General features: G+C 53.8%; 1 protein-coding gene across 4 annotated transcripts in view; it reads right to left on the minus strand.

The window, feature by feature from the left end:
* The window catches only part of PRIMA1 (proline rich membrane anchor 1), a 56822-nt gene that overhangs the window by 13081 nt on the left and 17572 nt on the right, over positions 1-26169 (minus strand). For all 4 annotated transcript variants that reach the window (XR_012378898.1, XM_073894888.1, XM_025870449.2 and 1 more), the window contains exon 4: positions 1684-1813. Coding sequence is in view for 3 of the 4 variants with exons in the window: in XM_073894888.1 (XP_073750989.1) it covers positions 1684-1813 (130 nt within the window). In the remaining variant the exon portion in view is untranslated. The remainder of the gene's footprint in view (positions 1-1683; positions 1814-26169) is intronic.

Below are 26169 nucleotides of genomic sequence, written 5' to 3' on the forward strand. Positions count from 1 at the left end.
GCTTTGGAGTCACGTTCAGATTCGGGTCCATTGCTCCCTGGTTGTGCCATTCTGGGCAGTTCCCTTTATCCCTTTGCACCTGGTTCCTCATCTGTAAAATGCTGTGGATTGGAAAAAGATGTGACGAAGGCAAACTGAGGGAATGTTAGGGGGGCCAGGAGCCCCACACACACGCTTGTTGAAGAGACGCTGGGCTACAGCCCCTCCCTTGCGACTTGTCATTGTTTGTGGACGTTATCTGATAGCATGAGGGCTGGGGGCTTCTAGAAGGGGCTCTTGGCCGAGAGGCAGATCCCCAGGGTTTGGCCGATGTCCGGGGAGCTGCTGTACCTGGGCCCTGTCCTCCTTGTGTCCTGCCAGGATGCTCCTGCTCGCTCTGGCCCGTCGCCCTCCGCGCCTGAACATGCACTCGTTGTCAGACTTTTAACTTGATATTTTACTCTTTCTGCTTTTGAATTATTCAAATGAAATCACATAGAACAACGGATTGAAAGGCTAAAGTGAAATAGTTTAGGTGTTCCGATTGTTCTTAATAGAGACCCCCTGACTGTGGGCCTTCGGGAATTTTCAAAACCTTTATCAGAAATATATGAACAATGCCTAGCACCCTCGGGTGTTTTGCAACATTTTTGTTTGTCTTTTGACTCTCTCCTCCCCCAAGGTCCCAGGAAGTTGGGGTAGATGGGGAACATTTTTTGGAGGCTGGGAAGTCTGGAGGTCAGGGGACCAAAGGGGGGAGCTGCTGTGCTGTAATTCCGGGGTGCGGGGAGGGGCATCCACCACATGGCCTATTCTACCAGACTTAGGGGCCCCGGACACAGCTTAAACCTCAGACCCCAATGACAGCCGCACTCGGCTGCAGACCCCAGCTCCACAAGGCAGGTGGTGACTGGTGATCATTTTTGAAAGGCAGGGTGAGTTGGTAGTTACAGAAAGGACAGAGAGTGTTTGTGAAAGCGAGTCTGCTGTTTGGATCATTTACGACTCCGCTGGAGCACCCCTGTTCATCCTCCAGAACCCAGCTGAAGTCATGTTCACTGAAAATCTTCTCTGAGGCATCTCAACCTCTCTCTTCCACCCAGAGAAGCCTGGCTCCCTGTGTCACCCTTCCTCCTCTATCTGCGGCTACTGGAACAATGGACTCCAGAGCAGTACTCTGCAAGCACCTATTGTATGCCAGGCACTGCGGAGTATACATGTTGCGCATACTGTTGACAGAAGCATCTCACCACGCCTCCTGACAGTATACAGCTGTCATTCTTTCCCCCCATTTACAAGTAGGGAAACCGAAGGTCAAAGGGGTTCAAGTGATTTCTTCCTGGTCCCACAGTTTGAACTGGTATCTGAATTTAGATCTGGTTCCAGAACCCAGTTCCTACACCAAACCAACATGGCGCCTCCATCCCCCACCCTGCAAGGATTACTTCCATACTCTTAAGTCCTAGGCGCCTTGAGTGAGCTCCCCAAGGCAGGGCCTGTTACTTCCAGGTGGGGGGGATCACTATATATATACATGTGTATATATATATGTATATATATATATATGGGCATTCACTATACATTCTTTCTGCTCATTAAATGCTTAACAATTTTTATGGCTTAAAGAAACATGATGGGGGTGGGCGGAGCAGCTGCCAGCCCAGGCAGAGCCCCCTCGGGGCTCAGAGCCCCGTGAGCACTCACCTTTTGATGGCTTTGTAGCAAATGATGACAAGCACAGTGAGAAACACCAGGGAGGCACAACATACCGCAATGATGATCACCAGCCCCGACCGCCAGCTTTCCTCAGCGGGGCACGAGGTAGAGTTGGGGGCTGAAAGACATAGTGACAGGCTGAGTCTCCGCCAGATGAGCAGGTGCCGGCCATGTCAGAGGTGGACTGTTGTGGGTGACACCAAGGGCGGCCTCACCATCATCAGTCCCCCGCCCTCCAGGATGAAGGCTCTCTGACCTGCCCTGCCGTACCCACCCCCACCCCAGAGGCAGGTGACATCATGGCTGGCCCCCAGCCAGACACGTGCTCCGAGCAGGGGTTAAGCGCCGAGGCCCGGGCCATCCATCCTCCCTTGGCATGAGCTAACTGACAGCAGGGTCAGGTTTAATTTCCCATGAAAAATAACAGAACATCTCATTCTCTCAGTTGAGGCATTAAATCCGCTTCCTCCGAGGGTGGGGGTGGGGAGCAGGGCTCACAGGGCTCACACTGCGGGAGGAAGGAGAGAAAGGGAGGCCCATCAATGTCAGTGTGGTAAGCTGATTTCTTCTAAGAGGCAGGCTCTCTCCCTTCTTGAATTTGGCCCAGGCGGTGAGTACCTACAGCCGCCTCAATTTGCACGGGTGGCCAAAATCTGGAAAAGTGTCACTGACACAGCATCTGACCCTGGGTGCCGTGGGGCCCCTTGGTCATTACTCAATCCATGGAGTCTCTGAGGGAACTTGTCCTCCCCCTTGGCACCAGTTATGTGGGGCTGATAACGAAGCACAGGGGTAGCTGAGGCTCACAACAAAGCTGGTTCGCTCTCCTGAGAAAAGCAGAGACATCACACAGCCTCATCCCAGAGGCTCTGAAATGTCCAGACACAACTGGAAAGAAGTGCCCTGAGTTGCAAAAGAAATGGGAGAGGGAGAGAGAGGGGAAGGAAAGAGAGAGGGGGCTGGGGAGGGAGTGAGGGACAGACAGATGGACAGATAGACACTACTAGCTTTGGGCAGGTCTTCAAGACCTGTGACTCTGTGTAGAGGAATCAAAACTAGGCTCTAGGCTCTGAGTCCAGTGAATAATAGACACCTTCAGGGACTCCACAGCACATGGGGAATGAGGGAATGATTTCCCAAGGATACTGTGGATGGCTTCATCTCCATCATCCTTCTTACTATGGACGTTGCTGTTGTCCTAATCATCAAGGTGTAAATCCCATATGGTGACTCTTACCCAATGGAAGTGTGTGGTCTGATCGGCTTTGACAAATACGTTCACCTGCCTAAGCCACAACACTGTCATGACATAGAATATTTCCATCACCCCAGAAAGTTTCCCTGGGCCTCCTTCTAGTCAATCCCTGCCCTGCAGGCCACCACTATTTTGCTTTTTAAAATCATTGATGAGATTTGCTTGTTCTTGAAAGTTCACAAATGTAATCACGCAGTGTGTGGTTTTTTTGTTTTTGTTTTTTTTGCTCCTTTTGTTTAGCAAAATATTTTTGAGATTCATCCACGTTGCTGCAAATTTCAGCAGTTCCTTCTTTTTTACTGCTGAGGGTTATTCCATTCTATGAATAAACCACAATTCGTTTATCCGTTCACCTGTTGTGGACTCTTAGGCTGTTTCCAGGGTTTGACTTTTGTGGATAAAGTTACTAGAAGCATTTGCATGCGTGGTATAGATCTGTTTTCGTCGGGTCCTAGGGGGTGTGTGTGTGTGAGTAACTTTATAAGGACTGCCATGCTTGTTTTCCCAAGTGCTTTTTCTCTTGTATACGCCTGCTGGGAACAAGGAAAGAGAAACAAGCTGGGCAGAGGGGGTATAGGTTACCGACTTGTTACCGGATTGTGGCATTTTTGCAGCTGGGCAGGGAGACGCAGGAAGTCATGATGGGCTTTGCAAGGAGCAGGTGCTAAAGCCCTGTTAACAAATGCAAGGTCCCCAGATGTGGCGCTCAGATAACCACACAACCAAGCAGATTCGGAAATGCTCCCTGAGCGGGGCCGGGGACAAGGGTGTCACCGAGCCATGGGGCTGCTCTCAGCCAGGGTGAGATCAGGCCTTTAGAAATCCCAACGCTGAGAAGATATAGAATATGAAATTCAAAATAGGAATAAGCTCTAAAATAAGGGAAAGGAGATTCAAGAGGATTCTCTTTTTCCCCATGATGAATGTCTTCAGTATTTTTTTGGTGAAATATCAAACACAAACCTCTCTCTTCCCCCCGCCCCAGAGAAGCCTGGCTCCCTCCCCCCACCCAGTTCCTCATTTTGGGGTGTCCCTGGCTTAGCCGAGTCTTCCTGGAGTGACCCAGCACAGATCCAGGCCCCATCTTCCCTACAGTAGTCACTGCAGGACAGTCTGAAATGCAACCAGATACATGGGGTCCCAACCCCAAAGGGCTTGCCTCCTTGTTTTCGCTGCAAAGGGAAGCAATTTTGGTTTCTGTCAATTCTACCTCAGGCTGTAAAATTTCTGGACCAAGTCCCAAGGGCCATGCCTGCAGCCCAAGGGGACCCTCACACCTGCCCTCCAACGGCGCACAGGTGGCTGGGGCTCACATCACCAGTGTGTATCCTCAGCTGGGGGCAGCCCCCCTCCAGAGGGCACTTGGAAATATGGGGACAGGGGCTGTCTCTGATTGCCACAGTAAGTGAGCCCAGGAGCTCCCGAAAACAACAGTAACCTGGATATTCCTACAAGGTCCAACTGTCCCTCCAAAAATGCCACCAGGGCATTTGTTGAGAAATCCCATCAACTGGAAACAGAAGCGTTGTTCCTAAAACTCATCTGCAATTTGACACTCAATTTCAGAGCGTCTCTTGTGATGTTCTTTACATTCATTGGTAATGAGGTGGGGGATTTCCTTCTTGCTCACTTTTTTCAGACACAACTCATACAGAAAGCAGGAAGTCTGGCTTGAGAGGGTCCTTCTGCTTCAGGCCCCCAATATTATTCAGCCGTGAGCTGCTCAGCACATGCCTGTGAGGAAGCTACTCAAGGCAAGAAGCTAACACATAGGAAAAGAGGGAGGAATTTTGTGAATCTGGTCCAGGGCATAAATCTTGGATTTTGCCAAGAAAACAGCTCTTGTGTTCAAGGAATGCATCCTTATTTATCCTAGCTCTGGTCATTCTTTTTACATTAGGAAGGATCAGGGACTGTAGGAGCTGGAGGAAGGCTAAGAAGTATCATTTCAGAAAAAGGACAAACAGGGACGCTCGGGATCAAGAAGCATCTTTTGCAGGGGCTGGGGTTGGGGCACCGAGCTTTGGGCTGCAGGCCAGGTCTGCTCCTGCCTGAACTTCCTTCCTATCGGTGTGGCCAGTTCTCCTTTGCAGATATGATAAGCTTAGCACGTGAGCAGACTGATGGTGCATATTTGAGAAGGTAGCATCATGAAGGTGCTCATTCATTTGTTCGTTCGTTCCTTCATTCTTTCCTTCATCCACCAGCCATTTGCTGAGCACCTGCATCCCTGGCATCACGCTAGGAGTTGGGAGTGCAAAGATGGATTCGATAGAAACTGTGCCCTTTCCAGGTCTGGTACCAGCTGCCCACGGATCATTACCGGGCTGGCCAGAATCTGCTCGACTTGCTCAAGGTGCCAGCAGGCTCCAAGAGACCAGACATGCAGATTTGCTAATGTGCAAGAGGAAGGTCATTTGTGGCTGAGGGGAGGAGGCCATTTGGTGCTAAGGATCAAGGGCTAAGGCAACGCCTGTGAGAGGCAGGTGGTCAGACGGGGAAGACCGAGGCAAGCAGGGTGTGAAGTCCCAGACAGGAGCCTGCTGGAGCTCCGCCTCCTCTGGCACTCCCCCCCCCCCCCACCAGCGCCACCCCCCCTTGCTCAGGGCCAAGATTCTGCAAACACCGACAGATAGGCAGGAGCTGTCCTGACCTCTCAGGGGTAGAAACACCCTCTCTCCTGTGACTCAATAAGGCTCTGTCTGCTGTATTCATTTAAACTCTCCTGACGTCCATAAAGACGATAAAAGTGACAACCAGAGAACGTGATGTGGAACCACCCAGGTTCGGTTTTGCTTTATCAAAGGAGCTGCTTTCTTCCCAGTCAAGAAATGCATCATTTAAACTTCTATTTGGGGGGCCCCGGGTGGCTCAATTGGTTGGGCGTCCAACTCTTGGTTTCGGCTCAGGTCATGATCTCAGGGTCGTGGGGTGGAGCCCCAGTCAGGCTGCCCACTCAGCACGTAGTCTGCTTAAGACTCTTCCTCCGCCCCTCCTCCCGCTCACGCTCTCTCTTTAAAATAAATAAATCTTTAAACAAACAAACAAACAAACAAACAAAACCCTTAGATTCAGGACTTCTGCTTCCAGCTAAGATGCAGTAACAGGGCCAGATTTGCTGTCCTCCACACACCTGAAACATCCACAAAATATACCAAACACATACAACAGTGGTTTTCAAAATAGCGGACCTCAAGGCCACAGAAGGCGGGGATCTCTGAAGAACAAGAAACGAAGGAGGAGAGCCCTGACTGCCCCAGCTTACTGCCCGAGAGTTTGCAAAGAAGGGTCCCAGGAGGGAGAAGCCAGCAGGGCCCAGCCAACTGGGTGAAGTTGGGGAGATGGAGCCGAGAGTCCAGGGAGTGAGCAAGCCCGATGAGGTCCCTCCCAAGGCGGGAAAACCAACAGCATATCAGGAGATCCACCAAGGAATGTGTAATTACGCAACTGGCAAATGCTAGAAAAGAGATGAAAAAGAGGTCAAGATGCTCCCACATCTTGTGGAAGTGTCTGGAAAAGGAGCAGCTATGAACAGGGGAGCTGTGAATGTGCCCATGTGCACCGTATCAAGGAGCCTGAGCAGACCCACGGGATTCCTGTGGGCTGGCGGTCCGGTGCCCCAGGGAGCTGTGTGACGTCAGGCAGGCCACCCTCCGCTCCCTGCTCCTGGCAGCCCCGCTCGTGGCCCATCAGAGGGTCACAGCCACGCAGTGCAGGCGTGTGGGGGGCCCCCTGTGCGGCGCCCAGCTTCCTTCCAGGGGGCTGATGCCCATGAAGGTGCTTCCCGACCAGAGGAGCCATTCAGCCTTGCCTGTGGGAAACCGGTCAGAAGCTGGCCCGGGCCTGGTGACATTGCCAGGTTCGCACCACGGTTGTGTGTGCGGTACTGCCCCCCCAGCCCCGCTCCCAGGGACGCCTCCTGGCACAGCTGGCCCTTTGGGTGTGGGGCGTCCCTTTCCGTACCACGTCCTCCCCCCCACAGGAAGGGTCCCGAGGACACCATCCGGCCGTCTGGGAAGAGCGCGCCCCAGGTTGCTAAAGCTCGGATGAATGTTTTCGAGCCGTTCACTCTCGGCCCCTGCCTCAGTCTGCTCACCTCAAGCACCGCTGGTCCACGGGGCTCCTGAGGATGGCGAGGTCCAGGAGCTTTGCTAAAACATCTGTGTGGCGACAGAACCTGTTTCATAGGCCCTTTGGTCAAAGACGGGGGGCTGGGGCTCAGAGGAGGGGGGAGTGGAGGAGCAGATTGTGTCCCCCCACCCCCCGTCTCAGCCCTGCCTCTGGGACCCAGAAGGACACAAGTTCTCAGAAGTTCCTTCACGGTTGATGGCCCTTTCCCTGTCTCTGCCTCGATGTCCCCAGCCCCACTGCGGAAGGAGGGGGTGTGGGGCAGCCTCCTCCCCTGCCCCCACACAGAGCCCATTGTTTCCGGAACACAAGGGGCCGACTCAGCCCACTGCCATCCATTCATGGGCACAGGGCGTCCGCGGGGAGGCCTGTGCCAGGGGCGTCTGCCCTTCCCTGTGGGTCTGCTTGGGGGTGGGGCCGCTCACTCATCTCCCACCCCGAAGGGTGTGTGGCCCGACTTTACAACCACAAATATGAGATCAGACCCTGGCACTCTATGCAAACCTCTGAAATAAGCCCCCATTTCTAGAGAGAAAAGTCTCCTTTGGTGCTGCGCCCGATGAAAACAGTGAGCACGTGCATTTCAGCCGGAGGGGGTGGCTTCCAACCCTTCTCCGCTGACGGGAATCTGGCTCAGGCTTTGGGTACAGGACAGAATCCCCCTCTGTGATAAGTCTTCCCAATTCCGCCCCCCACCAGGGGCCAGGGGTTCCTGTGTCCCCCACTCTCCGCAGGGCTCAGGCTTTGGGGAGGCGCATCCAGCCCAGGAGGTGGGTTTTCAGTGGTGTTCAGCCAGGCCTGGTTGGTCCAATCCTTCTGCCCCTAATTCATTCACAGGTGGGCACATCATGTAGACCTGGCCAATGACACATGAGGGAAAGACTCCTGGGAGCTTCCAGAACTGTCTCCTTGCTGGTAAGGGAGAAGCATGGAAATAGGAAGGCTCTTTTCCTCATGGACACTGCCATGTCCTTTTCTCACCCCTCAACAGAGCAGCTTTGGGGGGCTGAGGGTGCTGGGGTGCAGAGTGGGTGGGTTGCAGTGTGGACGAGGGCAGCCATGGTGGCTTCAAGGGGCAACATGTGAGCAAAGACTGGGATCTGATAAGGGGGTTCATCACGCAGGTGCCTGAAAGAAGAGCTAAAGCAAAGGCCCTGAGGTCAGTGGGGATGTGGCATGTCTGGGGAGCAGCTAGGAGGCCCGTGTGACTGGGATGAAGCAGGCAAGGGAAGACAGAGGGGATGAGAAAGCTTTGGGCTTTTATACTGAGAAATGAGGTGCCGTTGGTGGGTCTGGAGAGGGAGTGGTCAGGTCCAACTTCACATTGGCTCAATCGCTCTATGTTCAGAGTAGACTCTGTGTGTGTGTGTGTGTGTGTGTGTGTGTGTGTGAGGGTGGGGGAGTATAGGAAGCTGGGGGGTCATTGCCAATAGCCCAAGACAGACAGCATGGTGGCTCTGATAGGGCTCAGCAGTGGAGGTGTGGGGAAAAGGGTGGATTCAGGATACATCTGGAAGGTCAAGTTCATGGAAGTGTGGATGTGTGTGCCTGAGAGTCAGAGAAGAGTTACAGGTGACTCTGAGCAAGTGGAAGGAGGGAGCTGCCATCAACGACGGGGAAGGCCGGGGCTGGGCAGGCTTGCTGGGTGTGCAGGTGGGGAACCACGTCTGGCAATCCCATCACACCCCACGAGAGATGGCGAGCAAGCAGCTGGATCTAGATGCTGAATTCAGAAGCAAGCGCTCAGCTGGAGCGATCAGCACCCAGGCCCGAGATCATCAAGTGCGGGAGCGCAGACAGAGCAGAGAAGAGTGTCAGGCCTGAGCCCTGAGAGGCCTCCAGGTGAAGAGACCAAGGCGAGAGGAGGCCAGGAGGAGAGGCCAGTGAAGGCAGAGTGGGGGCCGGGCCATGTGGAGTCCTGTGGCCAAGTCAGGGAAGGACACGGAAGAGGAGGCCAGTCACCGTGACCAGAGCGGGGATGGTTTTGGGGGAGTGGAGGAGGAAACCTGATTGGGGCCATTGAAGAGAGAATGTGGGGAGAGGAGACAGAAATAGCAAGAACGCACAGCTCGGTGGTGCAGTTTTGTTGCAAAGGGGAGCAGGAACAGAGAGCCATAGCTGGGGGCAGGGGGAATATGGTGGCTGGGGAAAGACTGTAAGATGGGAGATGGAGTATGTGCGTGTGCACGCACACGGGTGCGTGCTGGGTGTGACCAAGGAGAGGGGATGGGCCCCCGTGCACAGGCGGGTACTCCCACCCCGATATGTAGGAAAGGTGACAGGTGGGGTCGGTGGCTGCTTCCTTCCTTCCAATGGCTTCAGTTGTCTCAGCGAAGTGGGAAGCGAGGTCAGCAGCTGAGTGAGGATGGGGGAGGTGTCGGGCGTCCGGTGGGGCAGGAAACCCAAAGTGGGTCCGGTCCAGGGCTGGCAGTTTCACCCCACGCGCCTTCACCCCATGCCCAGGACGGCGGGGGGCAGACAGGTTTTCCCCACGGTGTCGGAAGGGAGCGCGCAGCCAGGGGGCTGAGGGTGCACCCGGGGGCGGGGGGTGAATGCAGTGCTGGACCAGGAGGGGGAAACGGGTCGTGAAGGTGCCCGACTTCACTGGGGCAGGTGGTGGAGCTGGGATCTGAACCCAGACGTCTGGCTCCAGGGCCAAGCTGCAGCCGTCACCCAGATAGAAAGCAGCAAGCAAATCCAGACAACTACAATCCGGCAACGACAAAGTGCCGAAAGATACACTTTGGACAAAATGAGACACGGTCGCATGGAGGGATCGAGGCCGTTTGTGGAAAGGGGACATCGGTGTCACCCTGAGCATCAGGGAAGCCTCTTTGAGGAGGTGATATTTAGGTTGAGCCCTACAGGGTGGGGGAGAGGGGCAGCCCTATGGAAAGGTCCCATGTGGGTTGGTTTAGGTCAGCAGAGGAAGGAGCAGGGGGCACGGGAGGGTGGCACCCAAGCCTCTCTGCTCCCCCCGCCCCCGGTTGGTGTTTGGGACCTCCCTGCTGAAGCCCTGGTGAGGGGCTCCATGCCCTTCCATCTGTGAATCCCAGCCTGTTGCCCGAGCTCCACGGGACACTCACTTCTCTGATTTATTTATTCCTGCCTGGCATCCTGGGCACGGTGCCCAGCGTGGTGGCAGTGTGGCTGCTTATCATCAAGGACGCTGTTCTCAGGCCCGGCTCCTGAGGGGGGCATTAAAAAAAAAAAACTCTAATACATTATTAATAATGGTCTCCATCATTCCCGTGCCTAATTAGGAAAGGAAAATTATGAATTGGGTTTCAGTCTCCATGGTGGGGGCAGCCCCGGCTTTTCCTGATGCAAGGGAAAGATCTGGGCGGAGACCCGAGCGGGAGGAGGGAACCGCAGGCCGTTGCCTGGTGCAATTAATTATGCTTCTGGTGGCGACTGTAGAACACGCCTCCCCTTGTTCCTCACCCAAACAGCCCTCTTTGTGAGGCTCCATAAGGCTAGGACTTGTTACTCAACAGCATTCCTCCCTCTCTGTAGCTGCAATCCATCCTTTCTCTGTTCCCTGCCCTGGGGACCCTCCCCAGATCCCCCGAGCCTTCTGTGCCCATCCAGGGCTCCAGATGCCCTGCTGCCCAGAAGGTCCACACTTGCCAGCTTCAGCACAGTGCACAAGTGACGGGATGGTGCCACATCGGGAAAGCCCTGGGTGACCACTTGAGCCCACCCTCATGGCCCAGAGTCCTCCCCGTTTGTGTGCTAAGCCATTCACTCACCCATATCTGCTAAGAGCCTACTCTGTGCCGCGCGTGCCCTGCGCTAGGTCCCGGGGATAGGAGGGTCAGCAAAACAGACAGGGACCCTGCCCTCATGATGCTTACAGTCCACTGGAGAATGGACACGAATTCAGCAATCACCAGACAGATGTCTACCGACTCCTGTCTCCCCAAGACACTTAGTTGCGCATGTGCCTTAGGTACCAACAGCAGGAAACCAAAAAGCAAAACACACTAATGCCCTGAACATGGGAGCCAACGTTGCTTGACTGAGGATAGTGAGCTTATCTTTGTTTGTGAGAGACTCATGACCTTGGGATGGGAAAATACTCCCAAGAGTATATATTAAATGCTCAGCAGAGCCCCGGTACCTAGTTGATACTGAATAGATGCTGAATTGCTTTCTTCCCTTCCAGCGGGCACTTAATACATGAGGGGGCCTCAAGAATGCCTAGTTAGGTAGAATCTGCTCTGTCCGAACAGTTGTAATCATGCTGAACAGGGATTCACGATCAACTTGGACCAATGGTCGACAAACTCTGATCCCTAGGCCAAATCTGGCCAGCCACCTGTTTTTGTGAATAAAGTTTTATTGGAACACCCATTTGTTCATATATGGTCATGCCCCCTACTGGCTGCATCTGCCAGGCTGCGTAACTGCATCATAGACAGAATGGGCCCCGCAAAGCCTGAACTGTTTACTATCTGGCCTTGGACAGAAAGAGTTTGTCTTTACCACGAGAACGTGCTCAGTGGTTCTCCCAACAGCAGAGGCAATGCCATTTGGGCAGACCTAGGACTGACATCTCTAGGAACTGTCTACACTCTTTAACTGCCTGACAACGGAATAGGCTGGTTTCTAAGGCAGGTACAGCCCGCCACTTTGGTGCCCGTCTCCAAGGCTCTTTCTGGCTCCCAATCTGATGAGAAGCTTACCGTCAGCTTAGCTGTGAGGTAGGACAGGCAGCTCCGTCCCATCCATTGTCTGGCAGTTTTAAGCACACCGGAGAGCCACCAACCCCTCCTCTCTCCCCCTGATCCCTCCTGGTACATCCTGGGGTGTTTTTGTTTGTTTGGCACTCAGACTGCAGCTTCTGCCGCCACCCGACTCAGTCCTGGCTATGGAGGTGCGCCCTATAAGGGCCTGTGCCGGGGTGCAGGCGACATGCAGCTATAATGTCGACTTTCTCAGGCACCCGGAGCCCTTCTCTGCAAGATTGCCCTCCGGCTGCTGGAGTGGATACGCATGAGGCGGGGAGCCTGGAAACTGACTCCCCCACACCTCGGAGAGTCCATGACCAGTGACCGACAGGGGCCAGGCGGGACAGTCTAGCCCCCTGCTGCCAGCCGGGAGCAACGGTAGGGCATAAGGAATCCTCCAGAGCCCCCCCCCACAGGATCGGGCTCAGGCCTCCTGGACTCTCACTTTTCTTCTTCCCTTCCCTGTCTCACCCTCCAGTCCCCCCTGGGCACACTTCCTTTAAGAATCCTTGTCTCTGACTCTGGGGACATGTTCCATGGCAGGAACCCCAGACATAGGTCGCCAAGGTGTGGAAAGTTCCTGGCCTGCCTTCTCAAGCATCAGATAGATGACATCACCTCCCAACAAGATTCATGTGAGTTTCTTATGTTCCAGATTCCTTCCCAGAATCACCCTTTGCTAGTTGTCTGGACAGAGCCTAAGTCCTGTTTCCAGGTCCCTGTTGGCTTGAGCTATGAATGGTTTTTGTCCAGGTTGTGAACACAAAGGGCTGGTGACACAGCTGAGAAAAATCAGTACCGCTCTGTTGCTCTTTGTGTTAAAAAAAAAAAAAAAAAAGAATGTCTGAAATGTCAGTGGCTTTGGGAAAAAAACCATAGTATTAAAGAGGAAAAAAAACACAAACCATGCTAATGGTCCATGGCTGCACTCTGATATAATATACATAGAACATGTGACTACTTAAATTTAAATTAATTAAAACAAAATTAATTAAAAATCCAATAGCCACACGTCGCTAATGGCTACCACATCAGACATCACAGACATGGATCATCTCCAGCACTGCAGGAAGTTTTCTTGGATGGCGCTGGTCCAGGGCCGTGAGAGGTGAGCTGCTCTTCTTCCCTCTCCAAAAAGGCAGCGAGAGTTGTTCCCTGCCCCTCTGAATGGCTGTTTCCAAAGCACCTTCTTCTTACATTCTTTTTTTTTAAGATTTATTTATTTATTTGAGGGGGGAGGGGCGGAGGGAGAGGGACAGAGACTCTCAAGCAGACTCAGCACAGAGGACTGAGGCACACGGCGCAGGGCTCGATCCCCTGACCCTGAGATCAGGACCTGAGCTGAAGCCACGAATCGGACGCTTGACCGACTGCGCCACCCTGGGCCCCTCTTACATTCTTTTATTCTCATGTGCCCCCCGCAGACACAGGCAAGGCGGGGGTTCTTAGTACCGTTTCATAGGTGAGGACATTGAGGATTCCTAAGGGCCAAAGAGGCAAAGCGGCAGAGCCGCTAAAAAGTGACAGAGTCAGGGCTTCCAAAGCCGCTGCTGAGACGGTCCCCAAGTGTGTGGGGGCAGATTCTAAGGCCACGCTTGGCACGCACGCTCACTCGTTTAATGCCACAAGGCTTGGCGAGCAGACGGCCCCTTCTTGAGCAGATAACAAAGCAGAAGGCTGGGGCGGGCTGCGCTCCCGCTGATCAGGGACGTGGCCTTGCCGTGAAATGGGGCCAAGTCTGCGGCCAAGAGACCCCGGGGCTACACTCTCCGCGGACACCTTCTGGAACACTGGCCTGCTCAAGGGACGGCGCATGCTGAGACTGGGCAGAAGGTCCCGAACTTGGCCTCAAGCCCCTGCCTGGGAATTTCCTTCTCGAGCCACGCCACCTGGCTTCTGGCATTGTCTTGGAAACCCTCTGAACTTTTGCAGGCACTTCATCAATCTGGACCTCAGGTGGCCATCTGCCAAACCAAAGTGCCAACCTCGGCCGAGAGCAGCAGGGTCCCTCAGCCTCGGCACTACTGACACTCGGGGCTGGATCGTGCCCTCCATGGGCAGCCGTCCTGTGCACTGTGGGATGTTTGGCCGCATCCTTGGCTTCTCCCCACGAGCTGCCAGTAGTTCTCCTCTCCCAACTGTGATGCCCAAATGTTCCCCAGGGGAACACAATCTCCCGGTTGAAACCCGGCGGCCTGGAAGATCTCCAGGACTCTTCCCTGTCTCCTACACTCTCCTACACTCCTTCCCTGTCTCCTTCCACTGTCTCCTACACAGAGACGGATGCCTCCTGCAGGGGCCCGGCCAGCAGCACAGGCCTGACTCAGCCTCCCAGAGTGCACCTCGCCAAGCCCGGCCAGCGATGCGAGGAGTTAAGCCGGACGGCCTTCCAGCTGGAGCCTACGATTCCGAGCCAGTTGCCTCCACGATGACCTCCCGCTACTCAGAGTCTCCACAGTGGAACTGCCTGGAACAGGGTCCAAAAAGAGTCGAATGCCTTATTTCCCAAGGCATCCATAATCCTCTCTGCCAAGACAGGAGACAATGTGCCTTTGCCACCCACAGGCCAGTTCATTCTACATCCGAGAACAAGGAGCCCATTTACTCTCCGGAGGGGCAGGGGGCAGGCCCCCAGCTCTTCCAGGAAATGGTGGCCTTTGACCTGGGTGGCTGGCAAGGGTGACACAGAACCTTGGGAGCTGGGAATAGGCGCAGCTCAGTTGCCTTGTTTTCTCTGGTGGAAGAAGGGACCATACACGAGAGGATGTTCCTCCCGGACCCACCTGGCTGAACCTCATCATCTCTCCCAGGGGGAAGGCCCACCCACAGGGCTCCTTCTCAAAGGCCACTGGAACCCATTCTTGCCAAACTGGAGGGATGGCCCTACCCTCTTTTCCCTTTTCCCTTGATAAATGGAAAGCACTTTGGAGCACGGCTTCTCTGACCCGTTCCACATCCGAGTGGAGGATGCCAAACGCCATGATGCATTATACCCCATAATGCGAACCTGGAACATCCTTGCCATGGTAAAAAAGATGCGACCATCGCCACCTACACGGTCAGGCCACTATCACCGCTGTTCATGCCAAACGCCAAACCTCTGGCCTGGGCCTGCCAGGCTACTTCTGAGCCCTGACTAGTGTTTGTTATTTGTCATCTCCTGGGAGACAAGCAATTGCTTAAGGTTTCAGAAAACCGTATGGAGGAATATCTTTATATTTTCAAATTATTTCAGGGAGCTTAATAAGAATATAAAGGTAATAACAGGAGCCCTCCCCCTTGCTAAGCGTCCGTTCAGCCACTCTGCGTGCATGCGTACTACCTGATTTAAGTCTCCTGATCCATCAGGAGATGTGGGTGTCTCTGTCCCCATTTACAGAAGTGGGGACAGACTGTTAGGGAACGTCAACAGAGAACCCAGCATTCCAGGACAATCTGATGCCGAAGTCCATCTTTCTACTGTACCCTCTTGCAAATCTGGCAAAGATCAGGTTTTTCTGCCAGAGCACCTTGGTCCAGATGAAAGAGCTGTGAACCTGGAGAGCCTGTGACCTCTGCCCTGTGGCCCCCGTGACGGTGCCCCTAGCCACCCTCCCAGCCTTCTTCAGCCTCTTACTTACTCCTCTCGAGGGCAAAGGGCAGGACTTACTCAATGAAAGAATTTGGGGGGAGACCTAGGAGCACCAAGTTTGCTTCATGCCCACCTTGGGCCCCAGGGGTGACAAGAAAGGGAAGCAAAATTACCCACAAGGGAGAAATGAGAGAGTAACTTTTTATATCACATGCAGGATAAATTCTCCCCTCCTTTAATTCCTTATAGTCATGAGCTCCCTGGGCATATTGTTCTAAAATCCAATGGACATGGAGCATCTCAAGAACCCCGCTGCTGCCACCTGCTCTTTATTTTTCCTGACAGCTGGCCAGACAGGTCACCATAATCGACCGTCCCATCATCTTCCTTTGACAGGGACATTAATGGGGCCTTGGAGGTGAAGACCGCCTCATCCAGACAGGGTGAAGTCTCAAAAGCTCTTCTGATGCAGACATTCCCCAATTCTGGGGAATCTTCCGGACCATAAAATATGACCCATGACCCTGAAGGTTCTTGAGACATCCAGAAATCGGTGAAGGGGAAGGAGACCCAGGGGTTAGCTCAGCTACCCAGTTCCCCTCCCCAGAGGCCACCACTACTGAAACAAATTTCTGATGTATCCTTTGAGAGAGCGGGCCGATGTGCATTTTTATATACTCCAAGTGAGAGCCCCTTTAATACCCCCATCCCCCGAATTCATACATTAAGCTTAACCCCTAAGGTGATGAGGAAGTGGGGTCTTTGAGACATGTTTAGGTCATGAGGGTGGGGCTCCCATGAAAGGGATTGGTGACCTCATCAAAGAGACCTCAGAGAGGTCTCTGCCCTTCGGCCGTGTGAGGACACAGCAAGAAGGGACTATCTATGAAGCAGGAAAGGGGCCATCCAGATACCGAATCTGCCTGGACTTGATCTTGCACTTCCTGGCCTCCAGATCTGGAAGAATTAAGTTTCTGTTGTTTATAAGCCCCCCCCAGTCTATGATATTTTCTTATAGCAACCCTCCTAGACTAAGACCAACACCTCCCCCCACACACATCGGGGTTGCTATCTTTGGTGACATAGAATATATATTCCACTTAATACATTTTGGCAAAGCTTTCACATCGGTATAACTGAGCTGCCTTTTTTTTTTTTTTTTTTTTAAAGATCGGAATGGAATGCCACTATATTGCTGTGTTGTGATTTACTGAACCAGCTCAGGAGACACTGCTTTTCAAGTGCAAGGACCTCAACTTTTGATTTGTCATTTTTAAACCCAAAAGGTAGTTTGCCGCCCAAAGTAATTTGGTAGCAAAACCTGAGCGGTGAGGAAGCGGGGTTCTTGATGGTCTTGATGGGATATGGTCTCATTTAGTGTGGTGCCCACACATCGCACTGCAGAAACATCACCGGGCGGCTGGGCTGCTGGCCCTATTAATCTGCAATATATACGTGACACTGCTTTTCCAAAATCGGAAGCATTTGAAAAATGCCAATTCGCAGGGATGAGAGGCGGGCATTTGCTGCAGGTTTCTTGGGGGCAACGCAAGGAAGAGACTACCAAGCAAAGCAGAGAAGAGAAACCATCCCTAGGCCTCCAGGCACCCTGTCGTGCTCCCCTGCCCCCAAAGGCCATCCCCTCAGCTCCCTCCCCTCCTGGACCCGACACTGCCCCAGACTCTCCCTGTCACCTTGAAGAATACCACTCCGAGCCTGGTTCAGCCTTCCCTTTCAACAGCACTTCAAGATGCTGATTTTTTAAAAGAGAATACAGGAATCAGGATTTTCAAAATGTGAAGTATCTTTGATGGATAAATACTGTTTCTTTCTTTTTCTTTTCAAACACTGGTTGTGGCCATGGCCCACTGGTGTGGCATCCACTATGGCTGCCATTCCCATACCTCTGGCGGGGGGCAGGCAGTGACCCGGGCGAGGGATCAGCTTTCATCTATCTCTTGGGGAAGAAAGGAGGAAAAGGAAGCTGTCATCTAGAAAAATGGGAAGAAAAGCGCATGCAGTGTTCTTAGGTCCCGAGGTTGCAGTTGGCCTTGACCTGGCCTACCTTAGCTTCTTACCTGAGGGTAGTGGGGGCAAAGGTCCTGCAGCTGCGGCCCCCGGCCCCCGTCTCTATCCATACTCTTTCCCCAGAAGATCTCTCCAGTCCCCTGGCTTCAAAGACCAGCCAGATGCCAAGAGCTCCCATATTTAGAGCTTCAGTTCCAGTACCTCCCCCAAGCTGCTGATTTGTACATTCAACCGTGACTCAGTGTCTCCACCGGGACCGTCCACAGGCTGGCTCAGACTCACATGCCTCAAACGGAACGCCTTATTTTTCACCCCTCAACCTCCTCCCCTCCCCATCACCCATGTACCCGGTGGCTCAACGCAGAGACGAGGGGGTCCTTCCCGACAACCTCCCCTCTGTCCAAGCAAATGCGTCTCATCAGTTCTGCCTTCAGATTTGGTCTCTGCCCGCCGCCCCCCTGCCCCCGTCCCTTCCTCCCCCTTCACTCGTATCCTCGACAAGAGCCTCCTAGCTTCGCCCTCCCTGCCCCCAATCCATTCTCCACACAGCCGCCACCAGAAGGTTCCTTGGAAAACGTAAATCAGATCATATTACACTCCTGCTCAACCCCCTTCACCAGTGTCTTACCAAATGTAGAATAAAATCCCATTTTTTCACCACGGTCTTTGCTAAACTTCGCTCCCCTTTTTGGCCCGTTCAAACCCTTGTAGGGAAGAATCTAGAAACTTTCCAGGCAGTGACAGAACTGCCAGGGCCAGCACTTAGTGGGACACCTTCCAAGGGGAGGATGGATACGTTGTGGGATGTGTGTTAGAAGGGAAGGAAGAAAAAAAAAAAGCGAGCAAGACAGGAATTAGTCCTCCTTCTTTAGTGCCTGCACCTCCAAGGCAGTGGCCGCTTTATAAACTGTCAGCCTGGGCTCACGCTCCTGCTGGGCGTCCGGGGAAGAGGAGCCGCGGGGTGGACACGTCAGAGCCGGCTAATCCCACAGGGCTTTAAGTGGCCGGCGGAAAGCATCTTAGAGTTGAGTCAGGAAATAAACTGCTTTGCTGGTTATAAGCCCCCCCCCCGACTTTTCTCTAAGATGAGACTTAAATCCTTTGTGTATTTCTGACTGTGCAGGAATGCAGGGTTCCAGCCTGGAGGCGGAGGGTGGACGGGGGCTGGGGAGGAGCAGCGGGGCTCTGCAAACCAGCCCCGGTGACCGAACCTCCTCCTCCGTAGGACGCCCTTCCGGCTCTCCAGGGCACGTCAGGGCGCCGGGCTCTGGCTTGGTGGGAGCAGGAGTTCAGCAGAAATGGGGCAAGGAGGGAATGAAAGAGGAGGGAAGCTGACATCTCGAAAGCAGGACGATGAAATCTGGTAGGTCTTTATAGCGACGGATGGTGCCGTAGTGGGGCCAAGAAATTGAGAGCACGTTGTGCAGTAGCTAGCTGGACGGAGGCTCTCCTGGCTTCTAAGAGGGATGTGCGGTAGCTGCTGTTGCCCCCTCCCCCGCAGGTCACTGGTGCAGTCAGGGGTCAATAACTCACTGATACAGAGGCATCAAAGGCTGCCCCTCGCCTCAAGGCTTCCTCATTGGAGCTGTTCACAATCCAGCACTTCCTATGGACTCTCCTGAAGCTAGCTTCCAGCTGAAGCCATACCCTTCCTGGACTCCTTCCCCTTTCCTGGCCTGCTTCCCTCACTTCCCTTCCACTTCCTCCTGATAGCACTCCGGCCATAATAACACACACCCGAACCCTTGCCTCAGGCTCTGCTTCCAGGGTACTGGAGCTAAGACAGGATGACTAAGGAAAATCAAGAAAAACACAAAGTCTGTCAAGATACAGCCCAATAAAGTACCTGACCTCATAAGACTCTGTGTTAAAGTTCAATTTCACGTACCAACATTCGAAAGCATTGAGTAGAACAAGAGCCCTGTCCTCCGGCCAACCAGGACCAACAGCCATGACTAGAGTCCTTGGGTCAATTCAACACATCCAAAGTTACGGAGTGTTCTGTGACAGCGTGCGGTAGGCTCCCTGGGGTGGATGCAGGGATGGAGTGGACCCATTCTCTGCCTCCCAGGGGCCTGCAAGTTAGTGGGTCCCCAAAGACTACTAGTCATTCCACGATGGGAAGCACGAGCCCTCTGAGGACTGGACCAGGTCTTAGATATTTTGCTTTTCTGTTGTTGGCAAGGTGTTTTATAAGTGCTTATAAATGAATGTGGACTAGCCCAACAACATCGTGAGTGAAACAGAATCATCCAGAGAGACAGTAAGTGTCTTCCACCATAGCAAGGCGGGTCACTGAGTCTTCCAAAAATGGAAAGAATCTGCTCTCCTCGGGACTTCAGGTTAGGACTTGAAACCTGGCCGGTTCAAAACAAGGCTTAATGGCTATGCAGATTCTTGGCAGGGGCTCTATCAGTAGAAAGGGGAGGCACTTCATGGTGTAGAACTGTCCCTTGCATGACATTCATTACCCCCAACCCCTGTCCACTCAATGCAGCAAGCACCCACCCACCCACCCCCAGTGACTACGACAACAAAATATAAATACCCCCACATTTCCAAATGTACTCTAGGGGTTGTTTTTACCCTGATTCAGAATGATTGGTAGGAAAAAAGTCAGCTCAAGGTGAGAGAGAGAGAAAGAGTGTGTGAACCAGACAGATGCCATCTTGAACAATGCAACAAATGTACATAACAGCTCTGAGACCTGAAGTCTTGAGCGCAGCCCTCCCCGCATCCTTTCCTTCTGTTTCCCTGCAGTGTGTGTGTGTGTGTGTGTGTGTGTGTGTGTGTGTGTGTGTGTTGGATGCAGGAGATTCATCTGACCTTGGAAAAATATGAACCTGGAGGATAAGGGAAAGGGCCTGAAGTGGAGGAGGAGGAGAGGAAGGAATTAAACACTCCCTGGGTATTCAAAGTAACTCTGCGTTTCCAGCACAGAGTTTAGAATCTCTTCAAGCCAGTCATTCCTCTGGTGCAGTGGACGGAGTAAGAAGGGAAGCAGTTGCTATTTCCCCCAGCAGCCTAACATGCCAACTGCAGTGCCATTCATAATCTCAACTTCCACACGTCGGGAAGGGGAGGCCTTCCTGGAGGAGGAGTGACCAAGAAGAAGGACTAGGTGTCACCACCCTGCTCTGAGGTCGGCAGAGCCCCCAGTGTGAACACACAGTCTGGAAGCTTCCCAGAAAGGCTGGTCCAAGCCACCTTGAACTTCTACTGAGTTCCTTCTCCAGAGGCCAAAGGGCAAAGGGTAGCAGAGAGGTAATTGCCAGGTCATGACCAGTCTTGATGAGCTGCAGGAAGGCCCATGCTGCAGGACAAACAGACACCGTGCCCATTTGCAACCTAACCATATTCAGAGGGAGAAATGGGACAGAGAGGGAGCCTAAGTCAATCCCCATAAACTGATGTGTGACGGGGAACAAAGCAAGGCCAACGACTTGGCGCCATCTTGGAAAGAGATGGTTGCCACAGCCGGGAACCAAACAGACACACAAATGTGCAATGGACCCAGCCTCCTTCCCATCTCTGTAAGAGTAATGGTCTGCAAACACCACCTCGGTTGCTTAACCCAGCTGCTCAAAAACCTTCAGCTATTCTAGAATCACATCCAAACTCCTTGGGCCATCCATGCTGAGACACGTCCACTCCCGTCACCCTCCCTGGTATCCTACACTCCTGAAAAGGAGAACCACAGGTTCCCAAAAGGCCTCAGACCTTCCTGACTCCCCGCCTTTGCTCAGGCCATTCCTTCCCCTTGGAGCACCTCTTTCATCCACCTCTATATCCTTCCCCACATCTGCTCTTCAAAATCCCAACTGCTCTCTGAGACTGTTCAATGCCACCTCCTCCAGGTGGTCATCCCTGATGGCTCAGGGCTCACTGTCTCTGTGCTCCTGCAGCACTTTGTACCCATTGCACTCTGTCCTGGATGACAGCTTCTCATTCCCCCTCCCCTGACCAGTGAGCTCAACCAGGGCCCGGAACAGTTCTTACTCATCTCAGGGTTGCACGAGCCAGAGCCCAGGACATGGGAGGTGCTCAGTTCACACTAGCTGGGTAAATCAGCGTCCTTGCTCAGCAGATGATCCCAGGGCCACCAAACTCTTGGCAGATACTGGTTGGCATCAACTCTTCTTTGGACCTCCTCCCTTTGACTCCTCGCTTTCCTTCCCTACCCTCCTCCATCCCGTCCTGCTGGCTCTCCACTGTCCCAGTCTTGGCGCCCGGCTTCTATGGTCTGAACAACTGCCGTAGCTTCCTGACCAGTCTTCCCCACAAGACTCTTGCTCCTTCAACCCATTCTCCTCTCAGCCACCGGTGACTGTCTTAAAAACTAAATCTGTTTGTGCACCTCTGTGACCCAAGCCTCTTCAACGGCTCCCCATTGCACTCTGGGGGGAAAATCTAGCTCTGTGCTACGGAAAGTGTGGTTTATAAGGCCCTGTGCGATTTGGTACTACCCTCCCCATGCTCCCCCTTGATCACTGTGCCCAGCACAGCTGTCCCACCACAGGGTCTTTGTACGTGCTCTACCTTCTGCATGGTATGCTCTCCCCAGTCTGCACAAGGCTCCTCCTTCAAGTATCAGGCAGCCTCAAAGGCCTTCCTTGGCCACGCTGTCCAAGGTGGAGCCCTCCCTGTAGCCTCCCATTCTGCCCGGAACCACTGGTACAGCTCACATCCCCAGCTCCTGCCACAGCATCTGGCCCAGAGTAAATGCTCAGTAGGTGTTTGTTGAATGAATGAGTGAGTGAGTGAGTGAGTGAGTGAATGAATGGTCCTCTTGAACACCTGCAGTGGTCTCCCTCTGGGCATCTTGATTCTAGTTTCATTTGCTTCTTGACTAACAAAGTTAGAAGAGTTTTGTGTTGTGAACTTTTTTTTTTTTGAGTAGGCTCCACGCCCAGCACGGAGTCTGATGCAAGGCTTGAACTCACAACCTTGAGATCAAGACCTGAGCTGAGATGAAGAGTCAGACGCTTAACCGACTGAGCCACCCAGGCGCCCTTGTGTTTTGTTTTGTTTTGTTTTGTTTTGTTTTGTTTTGTTTGAGCAGAAACCAAGAATGGCTTCTTCCTTCTGAGCATATGTAGCCTCTTTATTGTTCTGTTCATTTGTCAGCATTGACTTACTTTACAGAAACATCCCCATGTTTCTGACAGACCTCGACTCTCTTCTGGTAGCCACAGGAACAACCTCCCAGGACGGTCCCTCCACGAAGCACCAGGCCTGGGTGCCAGGATGGAGGCCGCTTTGGGAACGCCAGCCATGTGGCCTCTGGGCTTCCCACCGGGAGGCACCGGGTGGCGGGTCTCCCTTCCCCGCCCAGCAGATGCAGAACTCATGTCTCCTTTTAATTAGACCAAGACCAGGCCGCTTGCGAGGCCACCTCATCAGAACCCTGTGGGGATCGGAGTTGTCAGCCAGGGGCTGTCTGGGACATGAGACCAAATGGCTGTGTCCTGGCTCCAGGCCAGCCCCAGCCCCACCACCCCTGGGGCCGCTCCACGGAAGACTCCACCACAGCCGCTTGCTTTGGAGCAGCGGCAGGGTCCCGCCACCCCTCTCTGCTCCTTGTGCTGCTCCCGCAGGACACTGCCCTTCGGGACCTGGCTCATTGCGAGATGCAATGGGCTCCCATCCGGAATCTGACCATTTTCACCATCCAGTCGGTGTCATCTGCTCCCAGGGGCCATCACCTCTCACCTGGACTGGTCTCCCCGCTTCTGTCCTGAGCCCCGCTTCTGCCCCGAACCCCCACAGTCCGGTCTACACAGCAATCAGAGTGAGCCTGTCAGGAACAAGTCTGGTCACGACCCCCGTGCGCCCCGCTCACAGTGGGCCCATAGGACCCACTCTGCTGCTCCTCATTTTCATTTCCTACCCCCCTTCCCTTTACTCCACTCCAGCCACACGGGCCCCTGGCTGCTCCTCAACCACCCGGGCAAGTCCCCGACCCGGGTCCCAGCTTGGCTCTGCTCTCCACCTGGGACAGTCCTGAGACTGGCTTCCAGGTGCCAGCGAGCTCTGCTCCCTCTCTGAGCACGAGCCTTTGATCCAATGCCATCCGCTCTTCAGACTGCCGCCCGGCCCCGCCCCAACTTGCCCTGGTTCAGTCCCCACCTCCCTAGCACCTATGATACGGGTCACAGGTGTATCCTGCTTACTTCTCCCTGATCTCTCTCCCCAGCCAGGATGTGCGCTCTGCTTTATTTTGTTCCATGGTGTATCCCAAGCTCCTAGAACGTAGGAATGCTCAGGAAATGTTTGAAGGTACAAAGGGCTGCCTGCCCTGCTGTCGCCTTGCTCAGCTTCACTCTCAGCGCCCTGGAAACTCTGCCTCTGACCCTCCATCGGCGCACATGCCTGTGACAACGCACACCTCCCCTGGGGGCCCTTGGTTGCTCCCAGCCCCATGCAGCCGGCTCCCTTATGTTCCTCATGGCCTCCCCACTCTGGGAGGCCAGTCGTACCGCTCCCCACCTTTCAGGCCTACAGTGAGCTCTGCCTCCTCCTCGGGGACCCCCTCGAGGATACTCGTTTGTATCCCCACCTGCTTTCCCGTGGTCCCTCGGTGGGAGCCACCTGTCCGTTTCACCTCTAAGTACTTACCCTTCTTCATTCTCCTTTCTGGGAGGCACAGGTAAGTGGATAAGGAAGGTGGCGAGCAGTGCCTGGTTCCTAACTCTGTGAACTGTCCCCAGCCCTCGCTGCTTCCTTCTTCCCAGGTCACCTCTCTGGAGAGTTTTGCGCTTTCTCTCTTTGTGGCTGCCCTTTCTCCGGATCCTCTTCCTCCTGAACCTCAGGCTCTGTCCTCCCAGAGCACTCTCTCCCGGGGTGATCTCTGGTGGCTTCAGCATCATTGCTGTCACTGCCCCCCCACCCCCCCGAGGGCCAGCTCAGGGCTCTGCCCTCAACCCCAAACCACATGTCACTTCCAACACTACGTGACAAAACCTGGAGCTTCTGAACCCTTGGAGCCCTCTCCCTCTGTGTCCTGTCCCCACGAGAGCATCTGATCAGACACTGTCAACCGGGAGGCTTCCTTTTCGCTCTCTCCTGACAGGAGTTGGTGACTGAGTCCAGAAGGTTCTCTAGCGCATGACCCCCTTGCTCACATCACCGCCTGGCCCAGACCACCATTCTCTCCCCAGTTCACCACCCTCTCCCTGCTGTCTGCCTTCGGTCTCCTGCCACTTAGCCCCTAAGCAGGGCTGTCTGAAGGCAACTTAGGTGGTAGCTTTCCACGCAGACCCTCTGGGCGCTCTGCACTGCCTGGAGTTCAAGTCCAGGACTCCTGCATGCTGTACCGCGCCCCTGCTTCTCTAACTCATCTCTCGTGCCTCGCGCACTTGCAGTCCTGGGATGGACAGACTCTCTCTGGTCTCCAATCCTTCGCCCCTGCCGTACTTTCTACCAGGAGCACGCCCCTCTTCCCCACTTCCACTCCCAGCCTTCACTTGGAGAATCATTGCCCCTCAGCTCGCCTCCCCCCCGCGCTCCCACCGCAGGGTACCTGCTCCGGGTCAGACACTTCCCACTCAGCTGACTGGGGATTCTTAGTGCTCTGTTTAGTCTGCAATCCTTGTATCCTGCATCCCTGAGCTGTCCGCACGCATCCCAAACTCCGCATGAGGAAAAGCAGAACCCCGATCTTCCTCCATGAGCCTTCCCTATGGGTTCTCCCTGTCTTACCCACTGGGCTGTCCTCGGTCTCTGACCACAATGGAGAGATCTACACATATCTGCTGAATGAGTAAATGTTTGTGAATGGATTACTGCTCTTTAAATATATAAATCAGGTATCCCAATGATAGGAGAACACTCACGAGTGCTGATGTGCTTTCTTGAGTGGGAAAGAGGGGTATGGACTCTTGGAAGGTATAGACCCAACTGGGTCTGACCAGGGGTGAGGTCACCCATGGCGATTCCAGTGGAATAAGGTGACAGCCCGTAGCCTGTAGCTGGTGTCCTTCCGGGGCTCACTGGCTCGGCTGCCAACTGTCAAAGCTGTATCTCTGTCTGGGAAAGTGGGTCCCCCACTCCCCTTGGGATCAGTTCTTAACTGTGACCCCAGCTCCCTCAGCCTGCAGGTCCGGTCACTCTGCGGGGCTGTCCCACACCATTTCCCAGAGCTCCGCAGCAGGACTGAGCTCCCTCCAGCTGTCCATAGGGATGACTGGCTTGACGTCACACCTTGCCCTGTCTCCCACTCCCTTTCCTTATTGGTGTTTTCTGGGATCAACTCCCAAATAGCCACCTGTCCCTGAATTCTTGTCTCAGTATCTATTTCTGGATCCCAAACTGAGATATGGTCCCAGATGCTCCCTGGCAAATGGCAGGCTCAAAACCGTGAGTCCCCCTCCACACCCCCTTGCTCCTGGAGAGCTTAAATTCTGTCTTCACCGTCAGTCATGCATTTAGTCAAACACTCAGCGTGCACCTTCCATGTGTCAGGCTCTGAGCTGTCTCTGGGGACAAAGATGAATCAAGAGGCCTAGTTCTCAGAAACTTAACAGGTCAGACCGGCTGCTTTGTCCTGGGCACAAGGAGGACATCCTATATGAGTTCTGCAATAATATGAAATCGCTAACATTGACAGGGTGATCGCCCTGGGTTGGCATTGTTTTAAGCACTGGTGCACAAGCTCGTTTGACCCACTCAACAGCCCCATGAGGGAAATGAGGTCCACACCAGGCCAGAGTTACAGGGTGTCAGAACTAGCTCTTGATCCCAGTGCAACAGGTGGGGGC

The sequence above is a fragment of the Callorhinus ursinus genome, unplaced genomic scaffold (genome assembly GCF_003265705.2).
Source record: "Callorhinus ursinus isolate GAN/ISIS: 27379988/994484 unplaced genomic scaffold, GSC_fseal_2.0 scaffold8, whole genome shotgun sequence".
Lineage (NCBI taxonomy): Eukaryota > Metazoa > Chordata > Mammalia > Carnivora > Otariidae > Callorhinus > Callorhinus ursinus.